This window comes from Cantharellus anzutake (assembly GCF_015039405.1).
Source record: "Cantharellus anzutake strain C23 chromosome Unknown EI90scaffold_8, whole genome shotgun sequence".
Taxonomy (NCBI): domain Eukaryota; kingdom Fungi; phylum Basidiomycota; class Agaricomycetes; order Cantharellales; family Hydnaceae; genus Cantharellus; species Cantharellus anzutake.
This window is the reverse complement of record NW_024066958.1, coordinates 588,930-607,355: the sequence shown is the minus strand read 5'-3', so window position 1 is coordinate 607,355 and position 18,426 is coordinate 588,930. Positions and strand designations below refer to the sequence as shown.

Sequence of the window (18,426 nt, the reverse complement as noted above, 5' to 3'; positions counted from 1 at the left end):
TACATGTGGGGTATGGCAGTACATACTTTGGCAGTTTGCTGAATACCTAGTATGACAAGCGGCGGCAGCAATTCCATTTCGTCAACAACCCACACCCGATGCCGCTGGCAACATTTGTATTCTAATCACCTCTAGATGAGCCAAATCCGACCTCGTATACTGTATATGTCAAAGACGGCTGCTCAATTGGAAGACGTACTCGGACTGGTTCGACAGATCGCGTAGAATAGTTTTGCATTTGACCATGGCATATGAGAAATATGGATTTGAAGGAATAGAGAGGACTTATGATACGGCTATTGATGCAGTTGCAGTGAGAGTGATTGATTATTACCTCTGGTTGAAAATAGTTAATGATGGCTTGGGTCTTGATGATGCACCATGATGCAGTTGTCTACTAGCTCGTATGGCGGTTGGGGCGCTTGGATTCGGTGCTAGGTCCAGGTGTTCGATCTTCTTTTCGGAGGCGGGCAAGAATCGTTGCTCGTTTCTCTGATAAAGGATAGTACTCAATATAAGGAGTCATAAGGAAAACTGTAAGGCAAACCGCGTCGCACCAAAGTTTTTCTTTTGGCCGATATCTGGTTCCTCCTCGTCGGAGTCAGCCAAAGGATCCTTGTTCCATATTTGGGCCCACGTGGCTACAACGAATCAAAATGTATAAGACAACATAGGACTGATGAGGGAAAATCAACTAACAAGCAATGGCTCCTTGCGCTTCTGAAGTGGGAGTAGCCGGGTTGGTTGGGAATCCGTGGTGCCCTGCGATCGAGGTTAAATAGTGCAGTAAGGTGAGCATACACACCCTTCTCATCACCAAATCGGTCCGAGACGTGTTGTGGGGAGCGGTGGCGCGTGCTGTGTGTTTCATTCGATTGTAATTGATCGGCGTTTGTGACAGGTGTGTCAGAGTGTCCTGGGCGTTCTTCTTGAGATTGCAGAGGGTGCTCCTCTGCAGAGATCCTGCTCTTCACGTCATCCTCTTGCAATACCGAGGGGTACCACCTATCATGTACAGGGGAGTAACGAGACATGGAGCACTCGAGTTGACAATCGGGAGGGCGATCAAAATGAGTCAAGTGGCCCGGAGATGACCAAAGGCTGTGCAAGTTCCGATTCAAGCTGCCAGCGTCCACATCACTCTCTGAGTCCCATCCGAAGTCTTGGTCGATGAGTTACTCAGCTCCCAACGAGCACGAAACCAAGGAGACCCGAGCTTATAATCCTCCCCCTAGCTATGGAGTGGTCACTTCAAGACTGATGCCAAGCGTTCCTGACAGTCTAGGTTTTCCCACTGGGTACTTCATCATACGCAATATGGCGAACGGTCGCCTGTGGGATGTCTCCGGAAATCTCAAAGCTGATGGAACTATGGTGCACCTGTTTCGCGAAAAGGAGTATTCTCTTGTCGAAAGTGAGGTTCCGATGAGTCGTCTCATAGACTCTGATTCCGATTTGTTCTTCGTTTCTGCAAAGTTCTGAGAGATCCAGGGGCTGATAATCAGGAAGTCTCAATCTCATACCGAATAATCTTGCGTGTTAGCTGAAAGGGGGATCCATCCTGCATAGTTATTCTTCATTGACTACACTGGCGCCCTCTGTTCAAAGCCAACTGGACATGCAATAGACATTGAAGGTATGTCCCATGTTTTGTGTTTGTCATTCTCTTCCCTCATTAACTTGTGTACCGAGGACAGACGGTCGCCTCGTTCTTCGCTACCGTCGTCCAATGACTTTGCCGTTTCCTAACTCGTACTCACATCCACTGCCTCGGTTTGTCTATGATCCTTCGACCGGCCACATACTTGTCCGATTCGCATGCGACCCGTCCTATCCTCCGCCAACAGAGAACCCATCCCTTGCATGGAAAGAAAGGCAGTACCTTGTGACGGCAGTGCCAATGCCTAAACCTCCCTCTTTGTTGGCTAACGCTTCCCAATTCTTGGCGTCTGCCGCTTCAAAATTGACCTTCACTCCGGAAAACAATCCGCACGGCAATAGAGAAGATTTTGATTTGCGTCACGATGAAGTACTGGAAGAAGATAGAATCGAGGATGAAGTTGATGACGATTCTCCAGAACATAGGCGTAATATGCAAATCGTATCTATTCCCTTATTATCGAACGAATTGAGAGAGCCAGGGACTAACATTGGGAAACGCACAAGAGAGAGACGAAGGTGGGAGATTGTCCCGCTTCACAGAGAGAGAACTAAACCACGTTCCTCCCTTCCAATGAATCCGAATTCATGAATTAATTCTTTGTTCCTTCATCGGGGCTTTATGCTGATTATCTTTCGTACATGTACACTACTGTCACAATCTCGAATGCGATGCAACCTGGTGAAGTGCACGGACCGAGTCCCCGTGACTACACACGCCTGACTCGGGCGGAAACTGCCATATCGAGGTTTTTCCTCATCGCCTGATTGCGATCTCGTTTTCCTCCATCTCTCAGAGCCCGCTCACTACTAGCGGGTTGAAAATAAGAATCTTTGCGCACTTAAATCTTTGGTAGAGGGCAACCATGGTGTAAGTTTTGTTCCACTTGCAAGATCGGGAATAAGGTTTGGCTGATCGATGCGATAGTAACTTCACCGTTGGTGAGCACGTTGCGAAAACGTATAACGTTGGGGGTTATGTTGGTTTCTCAAAATGTTTTCAGACGAGATGAGGGCCCTTATGGACCAGCCGACAAACATCCGGAACATGAGGTACGTTTTGCGGTGTGCCTACTTCGTGCTGGGGTCTCGGGTTCAATCTTTGTTTTCCATAGTGTCATTGCTCACGGTACGATGAATACGAAAATGACAAATGTTTTCCGCTGATGCAGTACGAATTGGAACAGTCGATCACGGAAAATCGACATTGACAGACTCTCTTGTGTCGAAGGCTGGTATTATTGCTGGCAACAAGGCCGGTGAATTGCGTTTCACCGATACACGAGACGACGAAAAGGAACGTGGTATTACCATCAAGTCTACAGCCATTTCTATGTACTTCCAGCTGAGCAAAGACGACGTCACTGCCGTAAAACAAAAGACTGAAGGTCAGTATACAGTTTGACGAGGTGAATTTAATCGAATTTCTTCGATATAGGAAACGAGTTTTTGATCAACCTTATTGATTCCCCTGGTCACGTCGATTTCTCCTCGGAGGTCACTGCTGCCTTACGTGTTACGGATGGCGCCCTGGTTGTGGTGGACTGCATCGAGGGTGTCTGCGTACAGACCGAAACTGTACTTCGACAGGCCCTCACTGAACGTATCAAGCCGGTTGTCGTCATTAACAAGGTTGATCGTGCGCTGCTGGAATTGCAGGTCGACAAGGAGGCTCTCTTCCAAACCTTTTCGCGGACTATCGAGAGTTGCAATGTCATTATCTCAACGTACCACGATGTCGCCCTCGGTGATGTCCAGGTTTATCCTGAGAAGGGTACTGTTGCTTTTGGTTCGGGTTTGCACAGCTGGGCGTTTACCCTTCGTCAATTCGCTGCGCGTTATGCGAAGAAGTTTGGGGTAGACAAGGATAAGATGATGGTCAAGCTTTGGGGTGACAATTTCTTCAACCCTGCCACAAAGAAATGGACCACTAATCCGAAGAACGAGGGTGGAAAGGACCTCGAGCGCGCATTTAATATGTTCGTCTTGGACCCTATTTACAAAATTTTTGACAAGGTGATGAACTTCAAGAAAGACGAGGTTTGGGGAATGCTCGACAAGTTGGAAGTCAAGCTTCTTCAGGAAGAAAAGGACTTGGAAGGCAAGCCGTTGCTTAAGGTCATCATGCGCAAATTCTTGCCAGCTGGTGACGCTCTTCTGGAGATGATTGTTATTCACCTCCCGTCCCCCTCCACGGCTCAGAAGTACCGCGTCGAAACCCTATACGAAGGACCCATGGATGACGAATCCGCCATTGGAATTCGTGATTGCGATCCCAAGGGACCTCTTGTTCTTTATGTTTCCAAGATGGTGCCGACTTCGGATAAGGGTCGCTTCTACGCTTTTGGACGCGTCTTCTCTGGTACTGTTCGTGCCGGTCCAAAGATTCGCATACAGGGTCCCAATTTCATCCCCGGCTCCAAAACCGACTTGTTCGTTAAGTCCGTCCAACGTACCGTGCTCATGATGGGCCGTTATGTAGAGCCTATCGAGGATTGTCCAGCTGGGAACATCGTCGGTCTTGTTGGCATCGACCAGTTCCTTCTGAAGTCGGGTACCCTCACTACTAGCGAGACAGCGCACAACATGAAGGTCATGAAGTTCTCCGTCTCTCCCGTTGTCCAGGTCGCCGTCGAAGTAAAGAGCGCGCAAGATTTACCAAAGCTTGTCGAAGGCCTTAAGCGCCTGTCCAAGTCGGATCCTTGCGTGCAGACCTGGATATCGGAGAACGGTGAGCACATCATTGCTGGTGCTGGCGAGTTGCACTTGGAAATTTGTTTGAAGGTTCGTGTCAGGCTCCTCGGTTGACTACACGATCTTCATAACTCGCCACACAGGATCTCGAGGAAGATCACGCCGGTGTTCCATTGAAGAAGTCAGACCCTGTCGTCGGTTATTGTGAGACTGTGAAAGCGGAGTCGTCAATAGTCGCCTTGTCTAAGTCACAAAACAAGCACAACCGCATGTACGTGAAGGCTCTTCCTCTGGACGAGGAAGTCACTCAGGCCATCGAGTCCGGAAAAATCGCGCCTCGTGACGATTTTAAAGCCCGAGCTCGTATCCTTGCCGACGAGTTCGGCTGGGACCTTACGGATGCTCGCAGGATCTGGTGCTTCGGACCTGATACTACTGGTCCCAACCTTTTGGTTGATATTACGAAAGGTGTGCAGTACCTCAACGAAATTAAGGATTCTTGTGTCGCTGCTTTCCAATGGGCAACAAAGGAAGGTGTCTGCGCAGAAGAGAAAATGCGTGGTGTTCGTTTCAACATCCTTGATGTGACAGTAAGTTGGCTCAATTGTCGTATCGGGATATGCACTCATCCAGTGACTCAGTTGCATGCTGATGCTATCCATCGTGGTGGCGGTCAGATCATCCCGGTCTGCCGTCGCGTGTGCTATGCTGCTTGTTTGCTTGCCACTCCAGGCATTCAGGAACCTATATATCTTGGTATGTCGCTGCACTTTTCTGTTTCCCTTTCATTAACTCTCTCGTAGTCGAAATTCAGTGTCCCGAAAATGCTATTGGTGGTATTTACGGTGTACTAAACAGAAGGCGTGGTCAGGTATTCTCTGAAGAGCAGCGTCCTGGAGTGAGTAGATTTCTCGATCATTCATTGTGACTCGTTATTGAATCACTCGCAGACACCGATGTTCACTGTTAAAGCTTACCTCCCTGTCATGGAATCATTCGGTTTTACAGAGGCTCTCCGAAGCGCCACACAAGGACAAGCCTTCCCGCAATCCGTCTTCGACCATTGGGATCTGATGAGCGGATGTGAGTTGCACAGCTCATCCTTTCTCTTTAGAATCCTCCTTACATCATCTCTCCGCCAGCCCCTCTTGATAAGGGCAGCAAGCTCGAAGAGCTGGTGACGAAGATTCGCACACGTAAAGGTCTCAAGCCCGAGATTCCAACTGTCGACACATATTACGATAAGTGAGCATAATTTTGCATCAGTCTCTAGCGAAGTTCACTAATTGAAACCTAAGATTGTAAGCGCTCGTTGTACAATCGACCCATCATGTATGAGAAGAATGTTGGCAAATTCATCCCAAACCTTACGTGTTGTGCATTTCTATGTTTCAACTGCCATTTGTGTATTTTCGCGCACGAATCAAATTCTTCTCTTCTCGAACCTACCCATTTCTTCTCTAGCAAAACTAGAAAAGCGCTCGTGCATGGTGCAAACATCTACGCAAAATTCCACATTTTATTCTTGGCTCCATGATTCAATAAACTGCGTATTAAAGTTTGTAATGTTACTCACCCAAATCTCTGCCAGTTTTTATGGTCTGATTTCCGCTGGAGAGGGTTGAAGTGGGAGAATCTAACCCTGTGCAGTGCATGAAGTCCAAACCGATATTCAAAATTGTCCCGAAATACAGTGCCTTCACCCAGTGACACGAAAAGATGGCTTCCTTGCACTTCAAGCTAGGATCATTCATGCATCTGTACCCAGTTGTCAAGTTGAAATGAGCCCACCAGTCACGTAGAATTTGCCTCCTTTCCCAAATTAAATTCATCCCGAAGCGACCAGGGCTTTGGCTCATTTTAGTAACTTCGAGCCGCAGGAATTATTTTCGGATTCGAGATCCCACATTTGACTGGCCCTAGCTCTGATCATTTCAACCTGTACTGAGAGTTGAGGCAGAAGTTTGGTGTGTTGTTTCATCAGGCTGCATTTATGTTGGAGTTAGTGCTTCGGGTGGCTTTCCAAACACTGGCCCAGATACAACGTAAGGACCACCTTGAATTTCCCTACCTCGGCGCGATAATATTCGCACATTTCAATTTTTTGAGTTTAGGGAATAATTCGGGCCCTCCTTCACTTCCAGCCATCTTTGGGCATGGCCCACACTATGAACCCGAATCTCATCGTTCGTTGAGAGCACCTCCCCACGCGATATTCTGTTGCACTTCCGACTCCAAGTGATGTTTCCTCCAGAATCCCTGTTGCTCGATCGTGGTTACTCATCACATACCCATAGACATTAATCGATGTATCAGGGGAATCCCCTCACCAACTTTTGCGGGATGCTTTGGTAGTCTCTGCAGGGAACTCATATGAGCCAATCATCGGCAAAACCAGGCCAATACTCGCTGCGGAGATGCAGTGTATGTGCTGCTCCTCGAGATGAATCTTGCTGGTCCCTTGAAATAATTAGGGGTGTATGACTTTTACACACAAGTCAAGATGCTAGGTACTTCGATCACCTGTGCGCGCTCTCTTCACACAGCTACAACTTTCACTCAAAGAATCATTCGGGACGACTCTACAAATGCTGGGCATTAACATCGTTCCTTTCCCATTATCTCCACGCGATCGCTTCGTCCTGAACAATGTCGGTGCTTCCAAAACGAAGGCTATCGTGCTTGTCACTCCGAATAATCTTGATGGATCTGTCTATCCACCTGGATTACTCGCCAGATTCGCAGATCTAGCCAAGACTCATGGTATCTGCCTGCTTCTGGACGAAACGTACCGGGACTCGTTGTTTCTACCGATTCTTCACCGGCACCCCACAATCTATTTTCTACCTAGGATATCGTGCATCTCTTCTTATTCTCGAAGAGTTATGCCATTCCTGGCCAACGACAGCGAGCATCGCAGCCCCCTTATACCTTTCAACGGCGTTGGACTCGATACAGGTGAGCGATCCCAGCTATTTATACAACTTGGACAACTGATGTTATCCGTCCGCCTCGAGCGACACAGATCGCACTATCAGAGTCCGATCTTCTAATAAAGCTAAGGCCGTGCAGATGCTGGCGCGGGGACATGGACTCCTATCATCAAAGCTGATGGGCGATCGTGGCTCCTTAGAACCTGAACGGCAAGTCGAACTGTTTGCGCCGGGCACACCGGGTAATTTGCGTTAGTTCATCGGGGCGAGTGGAGGGTATTTCGCGTTTGTCCGTCACCCATTCCGGGGAGTATCTGCACGAGAAGTATGTGAGATTCTAGCAGAAGAAATCGGGGTTGCAATGCTCCCTGCCACCTTCTTCTCGCCACCGCCCACGCCCTCCGGGAAATGAGGGCTACTCCTCTCTCAAGTCTGGACGTTGAGTTGCAGAACTGGGTTAGAATCTTTGTTGCAAACGTTTGTGAGAAAATCGTGGATGCCGACACGAGGCTGACGTGTTATTCTGGAAAGCTGTTGGTCCACTACAGGAGGGATGGGATGTATTGACATCGCTCTATGTATATGACGGTGAATAGATCAAGAGAGCCCGGAACTGTAACACTGGAGAGGCAAAGTCCGCGAAGTAGGTTGATGACGATGAGCTAGGGATCGTCATGCACAGTCCGTGAAGAAATGTCCATAAAACCAATGCAATCGCTAGATGTGATCATGTTTCGAAGGAATGCGGGAGTCACCCTGCATTAATCACCTGAACCAGTCAGCTCGGTGATGAGCTCGGAGGCACACTCGAAAAAAAGGAAAGGGTTCATAAACCCAGCAGAGGGGTTGCTATTGGGGCGTTCCGGTTCAAACCGTGAGGCAGCGTTGGGGTCTGCAGAAGCTTTGTACTGCCCTCGATAAACGAAGTCCACCTGACAGAAGAGAAGTCATGGATGATGTTTAGATGCTGACGCCCAAGAATGGCGACATACCAGATACAATTCTTCGGTGCTAGCTACTTTATATAGGCGTAAAGTTATGAGTGCCTGCAACAGAGATAAATTATGGGTTGCCGTTTCAAGTTAATAAGCTTACCACCATGGCTCTCTTTCTCCACCGTATGTCAATGGTGAAAATATCAAGGTCATCCCCGCGCGCCTGCTCAATCGGACCGAGCTCAAAATCGCGTTCGGGAGATGTGGCCCAGATACCTCGCTTCTCCCGCCATTCGATGCCAAGCCGTTGCATTGATTTGTACAGTTCATGAATAACTTCCATTGGTGGACTCGTGGAACGGATACCAAAATGCCAGTTCCTAGTTCGATTATTCCGTCGTGGAGGCGTCACCGATTCAGGTAAGGCAAACGGAGCCTCCAACAATGGGGACCCCAAAAGAGTTCGTTGTGATAGACGCGAATCATCCTGTCCACCAGAATGCATGACTTCGAATGTTGTATTGTCCAGTCGATCGAAGCTGGACCGTCTTTTCCGCGAAGATTTCCGTGAAGGGGGTGCAGACCCTTCGCTTGCGACGGTTTCAGCGGAGGCTTCGAGGGACGTGTTCATCATCAAACCATTAACTTGCTGCATCTGCGGTATACAATGAGCCGTCGCCCCGAGATCTTCGGGTTGTGCCAGTCAAAACTTACTGTGTCACTTTCCTCTATGTTAATAAGAAAGGGTCTGGATGATCGTTTCTTTGGTCTATCTAAGCATCATAGGCGTTAACTTGTGTTTGAGCTATGGCATGGCATAAGGGCTCACGATGCTGAGCTGATTGTCGACGGTCGGCGCAAAGGTCGTATGCAACCTTAACCGCATTCGGGCCGTCAACAAGCAACGTATTTCTAATATCCTCATGTGAGGCCGAGGTACAGCTAACCAGTTCGGAAATAATGGTCTCATCGAGATCAGGGTGCACCGAATACTCATGGAGGAGGTTGGACATAGATACAACAGGCCCGTGAATGTGTTCAGCGTGATTTTGATACGATCGCCGCAGGTATTTTGGGGCCATTTTTTCGGTCATCCATGGGTGATCCAGCACCTCGGAGACTGATAGGCGTTCGAGGGGGTTTACAGTCATCATTCCTCGTATGAGCGAGCAGATATTTTCGGAGAGGTAATCGGGGAGTTCATAGTTCTGTGTCAATCATTAACATCTAACCAATTAGATACTCGGAATGTATAGATAGACGTACGCCGTCGATAATTTGGCGGAATAACGCGCCTACGTCGTCGTTCTCGAATGGAAGTCTTCCGCACGTCATGACAAATAGGATGGCACCGGAAGACCAAACATCTATTTCAACCCCATAAGCCTCGCCTTTGATGATTTCTGGGGCGCAGTAGTTTGGCGTTCCACATCCTGTCATGAGGCATTCGGAATCATGCCATTCATTTGATAATCCAAAGTCAGCCAATTTTACATTGAGCTCGTCGTCAAGCAAGACATTTTCGGGCTTCAGATCACGATGCACGACATTCATGGAGTGAGAGTAAGCCAGTGCGTACCTTGGGGAAACCATCAGAAGATGCGAGTTGGAGGATTTATAGACACCCACATTATTTGCTGGAAATAGGTCCGCGCCTCCGACTCGGGTAATCGTCCATTCTTAGCGATCATGTAGAATAACTCGCCCTCAGCGTACTAATTCGAGATTGATTAAGCATATTTAAGTTAATAATGAACTCAATGCATTTACCTCCATCACCATTACAACGTGTTTTCGAGTATCAATGACTTCGTAGCTTTCAGGGTGTTTTAGCTCAGTTGGGAAGAAGAAAATGGGGGCTCACAGCTTGATGATATGCGGATGGCGAAAGTTTCTAAGGTATTGGATTTCGCGCTCTACTCTCGTTCGCATATCTAGCTCGTCGATGCTTGGAATAGGGATGCTAAATTAGCCAGCTCGCACCGGGGTACGCCGACGGGGAGGAGATTGCTCACAGCCTTTTACTCATAAACTTCAATGCAACCTTGACGTTGGTCAATGTGTGTACCCCCACTGTACATTTCAAGGAGGCGGCGCAATCAGGAAATGAAAGATGGAATTGGAAACTCGTCAGTTGACATACGCTTAACCGATGCATGAGCCCCATCAGCTATCTTCCTTACGATACGATACTCGCCCAGCCTACCCCTTGAGCTCAGCAGGGGTGGGTCCATGTCGGGGTTACTCGCGGTGCCGTTGCCTGAATGAAAGGGGGAAATTGGTCCCGTTCAGGGTGCATGCTTACGTAAGCAACACCAGATTCCAGCGTCTGATATGAGTTGACTCAGTTGTGGCAAGCCGCATGGACTCTCGATGAGCTTGCTGCACGTTTGATCTTCACTACAATGTCTGAACGATTATTTCCCCCTTCCCATCAGTCTCATGTCTCTCCTCTCTCAGCATCTCGAGGCCTCAGTGATGACAAGCTGCATGAGTGCGGGCAACTAGCAGTTCTCGCATTTCAGCCTTCTGACGTCTTCCTCCTGTGATGTTAGTTTGGAGGTGCTTGCTGAACGCGTGATCGCTCAAACGCCGAGCAGTGGCCAAGAGCTAGAGCAGCTGACAGTTAGTTCTTCGTCCTGACTCTCCTGCTATATTATGGACTCTCTGTGACAAAGGCGGAACTTCAAACGGGAATCGTTCGGTTCCGCGACTTAATGAAGCGCTTCCATGAAGCAAAAGCATCTACCGAGGCAAGCATCGCTCTGAATTCAACGATCATCAGGAGCCCATCGTTATCCTTTTCCAGCGGAACAGCCAAACCATTCAGAGGGCATCAGAAGTTTGGGTCCCTGACATACGGAAGGAAATTGAAGAAGCTAAAGTCTTGTCAGAACGTGTTCTGGATAAACTTGCCCCCATCGAGGAGCGTGCAACAAAACAGCTCAAAGTGTATGAGTACGAGCAGAGAAGGGTAGGTGCCCAATACGCCATGTCTTATTTGTTTTGATGCGATTATTTATTACTCGCCAGGCGTCTGCTGCTTCTGTCCAGCTTGAATGGCACGCAGCTTCTTGGATGGTCAAGTTGCGCAAGGTGTTTCTCGGAGAAGTTAAAGGGAAAAGAATGAAACTCCTGCGTATTGTCGCTCCTTTTGTTCTTGGGTTCGCTATTCTTCTTCTCGTAGGCTTCGCAGGACGGCTGCTCCTTAGATGGGGGTTGCTTGCGTATTACCGGAAGTTTTGATCTATTTGTATTTATATTTTCCGGGGACGTGATTTGAAACCCATTGACTGAACTCGCGTTTCTGGTGGTACTTTTTACGCTCAAGCGCCAACACCATGAGTGTCTATGACCAAGCCTCATCGAGCCCAGACCGATCACGAAATCACCCGACAACTCGTTCCAGTCTTTCCACATCCCACGTTGGAAGCTGGGGAACTGGTGAAACTTCAACGTCAGCGCCATTCGGCCAACAACCATATATACCGGGCTATCTCATGTCTAGCACGACGGTACGAGGAGATCCACAAACTGCAGACGCGCTTTAGAATTGACGAAGAGATGATAGTCTGTTGGAGGGCCATCATATCCCACACCGCCTTTAATACCTGAACCATTTGCAAGCAAACGCCCTGTCTCGTCTGCATCACAGTTTGGCGCAGATCCCTTCGTTTCAAGTCTTCGGTTTGTTGTCCCTACACTAAACCGAGAGCTACTATTTACCTCCCCGCCCAATTTCTAGGGCATCGAACAACACACGGCCCACAGCCCCAGATGTTGATGATGAGAATGCACCCCCCACGAATTCGCTTTTCGAAGGTATGGGGACGCCAGATCCCAAAAAATCGTACAGAGTATGTATATCATACTTCGTTTCCCATGATTTTGGGCTGACATAACTCCACTTGCTCAGTCTTCCATCATCGGAGGGTAAGCCTCATTCCAGCACGCACGAGAGAGTTGACTCGGCATCTGTATTAGGTTCCATCCCTCGACCCCATCATCACCATTGCCTCAGACGCTTACGCCTTCTACTCCTGCGACCTCGTCTTCGAGAGCTGCCACGACCGTCATCGTTTTCGGGTTTCCTCCTGAGTTAAAATCCGAAATTATACACTACTTCGCCTCCTTGGGTGACATAATATCTGTAGATCCTCCAAGGGATGCTCCTCAGCTGCAGAACTGGGTAACCATCTCCTACAGGAATAGTTTTGATGCAACACGAGCAGTGAGGAAAAGTGGGGAAGTGTTCAATGCTGCCGGCAATGGTTGGATGATTGGTGTGAAGTGGGCAGTATGTCGCTAAATTGGATGGCTGAAATCACTTCTACTCACTCCTGATCTGATAGGACTCGCCCACCTACACTGAAAGCGTTCCCTCGTCATCAGCCGAGATCCCTTCTCGTCCCTCGGTCAATGGCGTCAACTCAAATATTGGTACTCCTGTAGTTCTAGCACCTTCATCCTCGGCGTTCAGGAGCTTCCCGGTTGGTGCATCCACTTCCAGGGATTCAGGCTGGGACTTGGCGCTTAAAGAGGCAGGCAAGAAACAGGATCCAGCCAATGGTGGTAACGGCATTGTTTCAAAAATTTCAGAGCTTATATTCGGCTGGTAGCCTACCTACTACCCCTGACGTTCCTTCATCTCGATCCCCACCGTCATGTAAATCCACACTACTTAGTTTCGGGTATAGGAGTGACATTGCATGGACGTGACCGTGACTGCACGCGTCTTTCACAGGCACAGACTAGTGCCTCCTTGGCGCCGTTGGCTTCAAGTAATGGATCCTAACTGCGCGCGATTAAGGGTGGTACGTCTAGTGCTAAGGGTATTGGTTCATACATCGAGTTTTTGTTCAGATTGTCGCCCTTGCAATCTGCAAACCTCCAGATGAACCCGTGAACGACTACGTTTGTCGCCTTCGGAGGTTATTCCCTCTGGACTTTGTCGAGCCCACCCCTTCCCTGCCCCTTTCCAGCTCATCTGCAACTGTTGTGACTGGCTCGCAAACTCTTGAATCTCAGCAAAGTATCGATCTGAGAACCGAGTGCGATGGGTCCCAACCTCAAAAAAATTCCCCTGAGTCATTGCAGGAACGTCTCGAACAAGCAGAGGCGGAGGCGGAGGTGGCGAAAATTAAGCTTCGTTTCTATGCAACACGTTCTTTGTCTGAGGAGCCCAACCATTTGAGTGGATCGGATGGTCCTTCTAAGAAGAAGAGAAAAGCTGACGTTCGGACGGCCGGCAGCCTGAAGAATAAGAAGGGGAGGAGAGATAACCACGAGAAATCCCTTCCATCCAGTCAAGTTGATTTAGAGACAATAGTGGCCCATCTAGCATCGAGTAAGCATTCCTCAGTACCTGTTGCGCGGTTCGGAGGAATACATTGCTTTCTGTTCAAGCCCCCCAGACCCCACCAGTGTCCCATTCGATCCGAGTCCTGAGCGCCCTGGAGAAATATACTGTCGATCTTCATGGCTTGCTAGAGCTGTCAACACTTTCCAATGCGGACCAGCATCCCCCCCACTTGCATATCTCCCGAGTAATAGGGTCCATAGGGGACCTTGTGCGACATGCACTAGATATTCCGCCCTCATTCTGTCAGATAGATGAACTTACTGGTCCATCTGAGCCTTCAGCTCCTTTGAAAATATCAAGAACCACACTTCGCGCCGCTTCCCTGTTGTTCTCCCGTACAGCAGCTATAGAAGAAATCAGAGGATCTCATGCTGGCTGTTCGGGCCTGATAGGCCAAGTGGCACGGGAAATCGTCTATCCTCTTGTCCGGTCCATTCACCTTTCTTCTGCGCGACATATCAATCGGCTACTCTTCCCACAGTCGAGCGAGACCTCAGCTATATCTGGATCACGCACGGACATGCGTGCCGAAGCTGTCAGTGTGCTCAGTCAAATTGGCAGCTCCTGGAAGTGCTCTCCGCGTCGGCACAGTACCATTGGATCGCGATCTTCTTCGGACGGCATTACATCGTGTTTCTGTCCATCGGTTCTCGAAGTCATAATATTGACAGCATCGTTGGAAATGCTTCGCATTTACGCAATGCTCGATCCAAGGGCACCTCCGTCCTCAACGGAAGAATCGACCATCGTTACTCCATCTGCAACAACGTCGATCCATCTAACATCTAGTTCTCTCCAGAAAAACTCATCAGAAATCTCCCAAAACGCCACTTCAGACGAACGAATAGACATTCTTCGCCGTTCAATGGTTCGCGAGGAAACCATCTGGTTCCTGTGCTCGTCTATTCATTCATGCCTCAACTTGTTTCACCCCTCATCACCAAGTAGACATGGGACCAGAGCTAGTGATGAGATGGCTATGATAATCGAAGCCCGGAATGTACTTCTCAGTATCCTTCTTGTGGATAGAAAAGTAGACGGCCCACCACAGTCGCATAGTTCGGCGAACCGGTGCAGAACGAGTCGTCGCCTAACTGAAGAGGAAGCAGGTCTTATCTTTGCTGCCATTGAAGCTATAAATGATGTGTGCTCCTGCCCATGGGACCCTGACGATGTGGACATGGATATGTAAGACTCGGAGCCTGTAAACCGGAAAATATAGACATTACTTTCTCTTTTAATCTCCGTAGACACATGTTAGCTAATGTAAACCGTTGATCCAACAGATCGCTTGGCATTAGTGCTTGATGTTGGACGGGCACATCTAGTGTGCCTTTACCAAATTAATCCCCAAATACATTACTTGCTGTATATGGGCAGGATAGTATGTACCGTATCACTAAAGTGATATTGCAATGCCAACGTGGTGATTAGTCTTCATCCACCATACGGGTGCATGTGCGCGTGGAAAGAATGAAAAAATATTGGTAACAAATTATGTAAAGGAAACCAGACAGAACTCTCAGGGGTCCTCCTGGTGGCTTTCCTGATGCATACCAGGTCGAAGGTCGACCCGTTGCTGAAGGGAATGATGACGAAGTTATGGGTTCCTTACGCCTGTACCCCAACATGTTCAGCGGAGGCACCAGAAGGACGCCACGAAAATTTTAGTTGTCAAGTCGTTGTCACAGATCGAGGCTACCGACTATTTGTCCTCCCGGCGTTGAAGCCAATCCCTATAAAATTACATGGCTAAGTTCGGCACATCCCCTCTAATATACACGTTTACACTTAAGTCGTCCTGAAGAATCCGATATAGACCTGTCAAACCGTGGACTTTGGAGGCTCCTGAAAAACGCACCTCGCTCAATTGACCCTGCTTGCCCCATCCAAATCTTTATCACCACCCTCGTCACTTTCTACTTATCACCATCCCATTTCTCTATCACGAACCCATAATCATCATCACTATCGTCACAGAGCCACACCTGTTCGACTGGCTCGATTGGCAAGGGAATGGACGTCTTGGCCACTTTGCCTAAGACTTTACGCACTACACTCTCCCAGGGGTAATAAATCCTTTGGAAGTCCATTCCATGACACTCGCGAACAGTGATCTCGCTCAATGAAGGGAAGAGGAACTCCAGAAACTCGACACATAACAGGATGTTGTATATCGATGGGACGCCAATGTCCAGAATGCGCAGCTTTGAAGGTGTCAGTGTCGGTTGCTCGTCCGCAGCCGAGTCAGCTTGATACATGATGCGATCGTAAACATAGTGTGTAATGTTGCGATCCAATCCTATGTGAAGTTCTTCGAGATTAGGACAATATCGGGTGAAGGGAACAAGGCCCTCAAGAGTGACCTTCGTCTCTGGCGATATGCTAGGATCCAGGTACAGGTACCGGAGGTTTGGCCACGCGCGACACATAGCCTCCACGTCTAGGTTGTCGAGCTTTATCGTAGCACCCTTACTCGGGCGAACAACTTTCAAGTGTTCTAGGTCAGGATAAGAATTCCACGCAGAACGGAAGACGCTCCCGTCGTACAGCGGAATGTGTGTTTTCTCATCGTTGTTGGGTTGAATCGAAATGCGGGAAAGCTGGCTAAAAGGCTCTGAAGAGGCATAAAACATGACTCGTGCATCCTGTTCAACAAGAGTAATATGTTCGATGTTGGCAAACATTCCAAAGACGTTGATTTCCTCTTGAATCCGCCTGAGCGCCATAAGGTCCTTGCGGTCGTATGCATCGGAATACCGCAGATGTCTTAACCTACGGGCTCTGCGCGAAAAGTCTCTGAAGTCATCCGCTATAGGAGATCTGAGAGGCATCTGATGCCAAATCAACTTGTGGATGCTAGGATCCTTTCCAAGAACCCACCTCCTTCGGGAGGGCCCGCAGTTCTACGAGATCTTGTGGAAGAAGTTGCATAAATGGTTTTAACGGCAGCGGGCCCCCCCACTTCGCATCCATGCACAACGAGCATAAGGTGCGACAGGTGGAGCCTAAGCGAAGGGTGGAAAGACCATCAAGGTACGATGCAATTTCTTCGACGATATCCCAAATGCTCCATACGCAATGCATGAGGAGAATTGAGTTGTCGAAGAAGGGGAGCCAGTTGGGGTCATGAGAACACCTCTTATGATAAATATTTGTATCACCCCGTAACTGTTACCGTAAGCGGTAAGGTAGCGCGCGCCTCGCGGCCACTTGACCAGGTGGCCCTGTTTGATGATGAGTCATGATGCTGCGCGGCGCGCGGCACCTGTACGCTGTGCAACCGCACGGCGGTATTGCGATCGTGCCCGGCCACACTGCTCCGTCATCATATCCTCACCCTCTCACCCGCTATCAACGTACCACGGTAGACATGGCCTCAATCCATGTACTTACCGACTAATAATCGTTGTTCATTCGATCCTTTCAGTGTTCAAGTGCAGCCGCTGAGCGCTACATCCATATCGGGCTACACATAACAAACCCTATATAGAGGATCTCAGGTCACGCCAGAGGAAGATTACACTCCGACAGGGTTTGGGCTTCATTGATCGGACGAAGGAGGACGAGTGCAGCCGGATCGGACTTATTTTCTTATTTCTACTTTATTTGCGTGTATTTTTCTCGAGACCCCCGCCCTGCGAGCAGCCTGAAGTTTGCAGGCTAAATATTCAGAAATAAACAAACAATACATTCCAACAGAAAACGTCCAAGCAATCTCACGCATCGGCCGCACCGGCTTATTCGACCAAGGAAGGTGATTGGAGCATCCCAGTGTAGCTTGGATGCTGTGCTCTAGCCATCGGTCCCGTCTAGGAGACGTCTGGGAAAGAAATGGTCGGCGTGGCGGACCGGCTACCAGCGAGACTTGGCGCACAAAGGTTGAAGACAGTATCTGCAGGGGAATTCACCCCATGAGAGACGAGTCCCTGCTTCCACAAACGACCCCAGGACAGGGCTGTGATGTTGAAATCCCCATAAGGTGTCGCAGCGCAATACTGATGCAATTGCGGCCGCGCTTTTCCGCTTATATGTATATCACTGACCTATATTATGCAATTGTCCGACACTCGTGAGCAAGGGCGGGGGTTTACAATTACTCTTTCCCTCGGCTCCAATTTGTTGTGAGAGCAACACACGAGTCTTCAACAAACCAACCTACTCAGACCCGGTGTAGAGGACGGGTCTTTTTCTATCAAGCATGCGACACCCCAGGCCTGGTCAATGGCCGCAGCTGGGCGTTCGCTGCGTGTGTTGAGCCAGGAGAAGAGAAAAATTTCCCTGTGATTTACAGTGGTGGTGTCTTCGGTGTTGGTGGGGCGACACGGCTCGGTGGAGGAGAGTCGGACACTCTCTTCCTGGAGCTATTATTACCAGTCGGGTCCGACATGGCTAGTTCGGTTGGCGGTGGGCTTTATGATGTCGTTTCGCAGAGGTCCGTCAAGAGTGACATGTTCGACGCCGGAAAACCGCAAGGAGGTCGAAATCCGTCATATGCGATGCGTACCGGAGGCGAGTTGTCCTACGGACTCGGGGAACGAAGTAATCGAGGTCATTTATTACAGGAGATCCGAGAAGCATTGGGGTATTGGATGCTAACTTGTTCAGAGACCCACCTGTTCCTCAGGGAGGGCCCACCAGATATTATCACTCAGCCATCTGAACGTTGGAAGTTGGTGAGAAGCCCATAAACTGTTTGAACGAAGTAGAGCCGGCAATCGAGCTAGGATCCTCCGACGAATTTTCAAGAGGGCCCAAGCGCAATGCATGAGGAAAGCTGACCGCTGCCAAACAGCTTTTACCCAATTTTCAGCTGTGGAAAATAATATGTGCCAAGAGATTC

At 49.0% G+C, this 18,426-nt stretch overlaps 11 protein-coding genes across 11 annotated transcripts; 7 read left to right on the top strand and 4 right to left on the bottom strand.

Moving 5' to 3' along the window:
• Positions 1-397: 397 nt before the first annotated feature.
• EI90DRAFT_3118442 (uncharacterized protein) lies at positions 398-1,034 on the bottom strand (the record flags this gene model as incomplete). The annotated part of the gene is made up of 4 exons (XM_039063105.1): positions 398-492; positions 558-641; positions 700-762; positions 806-1,034. 4 exons carry the CDS (start codon positions 1,032-1,034, stop codon positions 398-400), a joined length of 471 nt encoding a protein of 156 aa, XP_038920237.1.
• Positions 1,035-1,274: 240 nt separating this feature from the next.
• Positions 1,275-2,344, top strand: EI90DRAFT_3041223 (uncharacterized protein). Its single transcript, XM_039059076.1, has 4 exons — positions 1,275-1,414; positions 1,477-1,505; positions 1,570-1,636; positions 1,698-2,344. Exons 1-4 carry the CDS (start codon positions 1,318-1,320, stop codon positions 2,249-2,251), a joined length of 747 nt encoding a protein of 248 aa, XP_038920236.1. The 5' UTR covers positions 1,275-1,317; the 3' UTR covers positions 2,252-2,344.
• Positions 2,345-2,412: 68 nt separating this feature from the next.
• EI90DRAFT_3041215 (P-loop containing nucleoside triphosphate hydrolase protein) lies at positions 2,413-5,985 on the top strand. Its single transcript, XM_039059075.1, has 12 exons — positions 2,413-2,530; positions 2,588-2,601; positions 2,664-2,712; positions 2,775-2,788; positions 2,847-3,047; positions 3,098-4,443; positions 4,497-4,943; positions 4,995-5,109; positions 5,157-5,251; positions 5,304-5,436; positions 5,496-5,598; positions 5,652-5,985. The coding sequence occupies exons 1-12, from the start codon at positions 2,526-2,528 to the stop codon at positions 5,656-5,658; spliced, it is 2,529 nt and encodes an 842-aa protein (XP_038920235.1). The 5' UTR covers positions 2,413-2,525; the 3' UTR covers positions 5,659-5,985.
• Positions 5,986-6,799: 814 nt separating this feature from the next.
• EI90DRAFT_2526821 (uncharacterized protein) lies at positions 6,800-7,580 on the top strand. The gene is made up of 2 exons (XM_039053177.1): positions 6,800-7,311; positions 7,371-7,580. The coding sequence occupies exons 1-2, from the start codon at positions 6,942-6,944 to the stop codon at positions 7,463-7,465; spliced, it is 465 nt and encodes a 154-aa protein (XP_038920234.1). The 5' UTR covers positions 6,800-6,941; the 3' UTR covers positions 7,466-7,580.
• A 370-nt stretch (positions 7,581-7,950) lies between these two features.
• EI90DRAFT_2526140 (kinase-like domain-containing protein) lies at positions 7,951-10,696 on the bottom strand. The gene is made up of 11 exons (XM_039053176.1): positions 10,365-10,696; positions 10,237-10,294; positions 10,086-10,184; positions 9,992-10,037; positions 9,851-9,936; positions 9,488-9,800; positions 9,051-9,429; positions 8,936-8,994; positions 8,382-8,876; positions 8,279-8,332; positions 7,951-8,218 (listed from the first exon to the last, which is right to left on the bottom strand). The coding sequence occupies exons 1-11, from the start codon at positions 10,453-10,455 to the stop codon at positions 8,048-8,050; spliced, it is 1,851 nt and encodes a 616-aa protein (XP_038920233.1). The 5' UTR covers positions 10,456-10,696; the 3' UTR covers positions 7,951-8,047.
• EI90DRAFT_3118439 (uncharacterized protein) lies at positions 10,627-11,467 on the top strand (the record flags this gene model as incomplete). Its single annotated transcript, XM_039063104.1, has 4 exons — positions 10,627-10,715; positions 10,777-10,846; positions 11,007-11,195; positions 11,255-11,467. 4 exons carry the CDS (start codon positions 10,627-10,629, stop codon positions 11,465-11,467), a joined length of 561 nt encoding a protein of 186 aa, XP_038920232.1.
• A 498-nt stretch (positions 11,468-11,965) lies between these two features.
• Positions 11,966-12,943, top strand: EI90DRAFT_3041201 (uncharacterized protein). The gene is made up of 4 exons (XM_039059074.1): positions 11,966-12,078; positions 12,138-12,154; positions 12,206-12,518; positions 12,574-12,943. The coding sequence occupies exons 1-4, from the start codon at positions 12,046-12,048 to the stop codon at positions 12,838-12,840; spliced, it is 630 nt and encodes a 209-aa protein (XP_038920231.1). The 5' UTR covers positions 11,966-12,045; the 3' UTR covers positions 12,841-12,943.
• A 928-nt stretch (positions 12,944-13,871) lies between these two features.
• On the top strand, positions 13,872-14,816 carry EI90DRAFT_3041197 (uncharacterized protein). Its single transcript, XM_039059073.1, has one exon. The coding sequence runs from the start codon at positions 14,104-14,106 to the stop codon at positions 14,773-14,775; it is 672 nt and encodes a 223-aa protein (XP_038920230.1). The 5' UTR covers positions 13,872-14,103; the 3' UTR covers positions 14,776-14,816.
• A 605-nt stretch (positions 14,817-15,421) lies between these two features.
• EI90DRAFT_2526106 (uncharacterized protein) lies at positions 15,422-16,861 on the bottom strand. Its single transcript, XM_039053175.1, has one exon. The coding sequence runs from the start codon at positions 16,415-16,417 to the stop codon at positions 15,503-15,505; it is 915 nt and encodes a 304-aa protein (XP_038920229.1). The 5' UTR covers positions 16,418-16,861; the 3' UTR covers positions 15,422-15,502.
• EI90DRAFT_3041191 (uncharacterized protein) lies at positions 16,305-17,162 on the bottom strand. Its single transcript, XM_039059072.1, has one exon. It carries the CDS (start codon positions 16,668-16,670, stop codon positions 16,443-16,445), a length of 228 nt encoding a protein of 75 aa, XP_038920228.1. The 5' UTR covers positions 16,671-17,162; the 3' UTR covers positions 16,305-16,442.
• A 131-nt stretch (positions 17,163-17,293) lies between these two features.
• Positions 17,294-18,274, top strand: EI90DRAFT_3286750 (uncharacterized protein; the record flags this gene model as incomplete). The annotated part of the gene is made up of 2 exons (XM_039067025.1): positions 17,294-17,565; positions 17,761-18,274. Exons 1-2 carry the CDS (start codon positions 17,369-17,371, stop codon positions 18,272-18,274), a joined length of 711 nt encoding a protein of 236 aa, XP_038920227.1. The 5' UTR covers positions 17,294-17,368.
• Between the last annotated feature and the right edge of the window lie 152 nt (positions 18,275-18,426).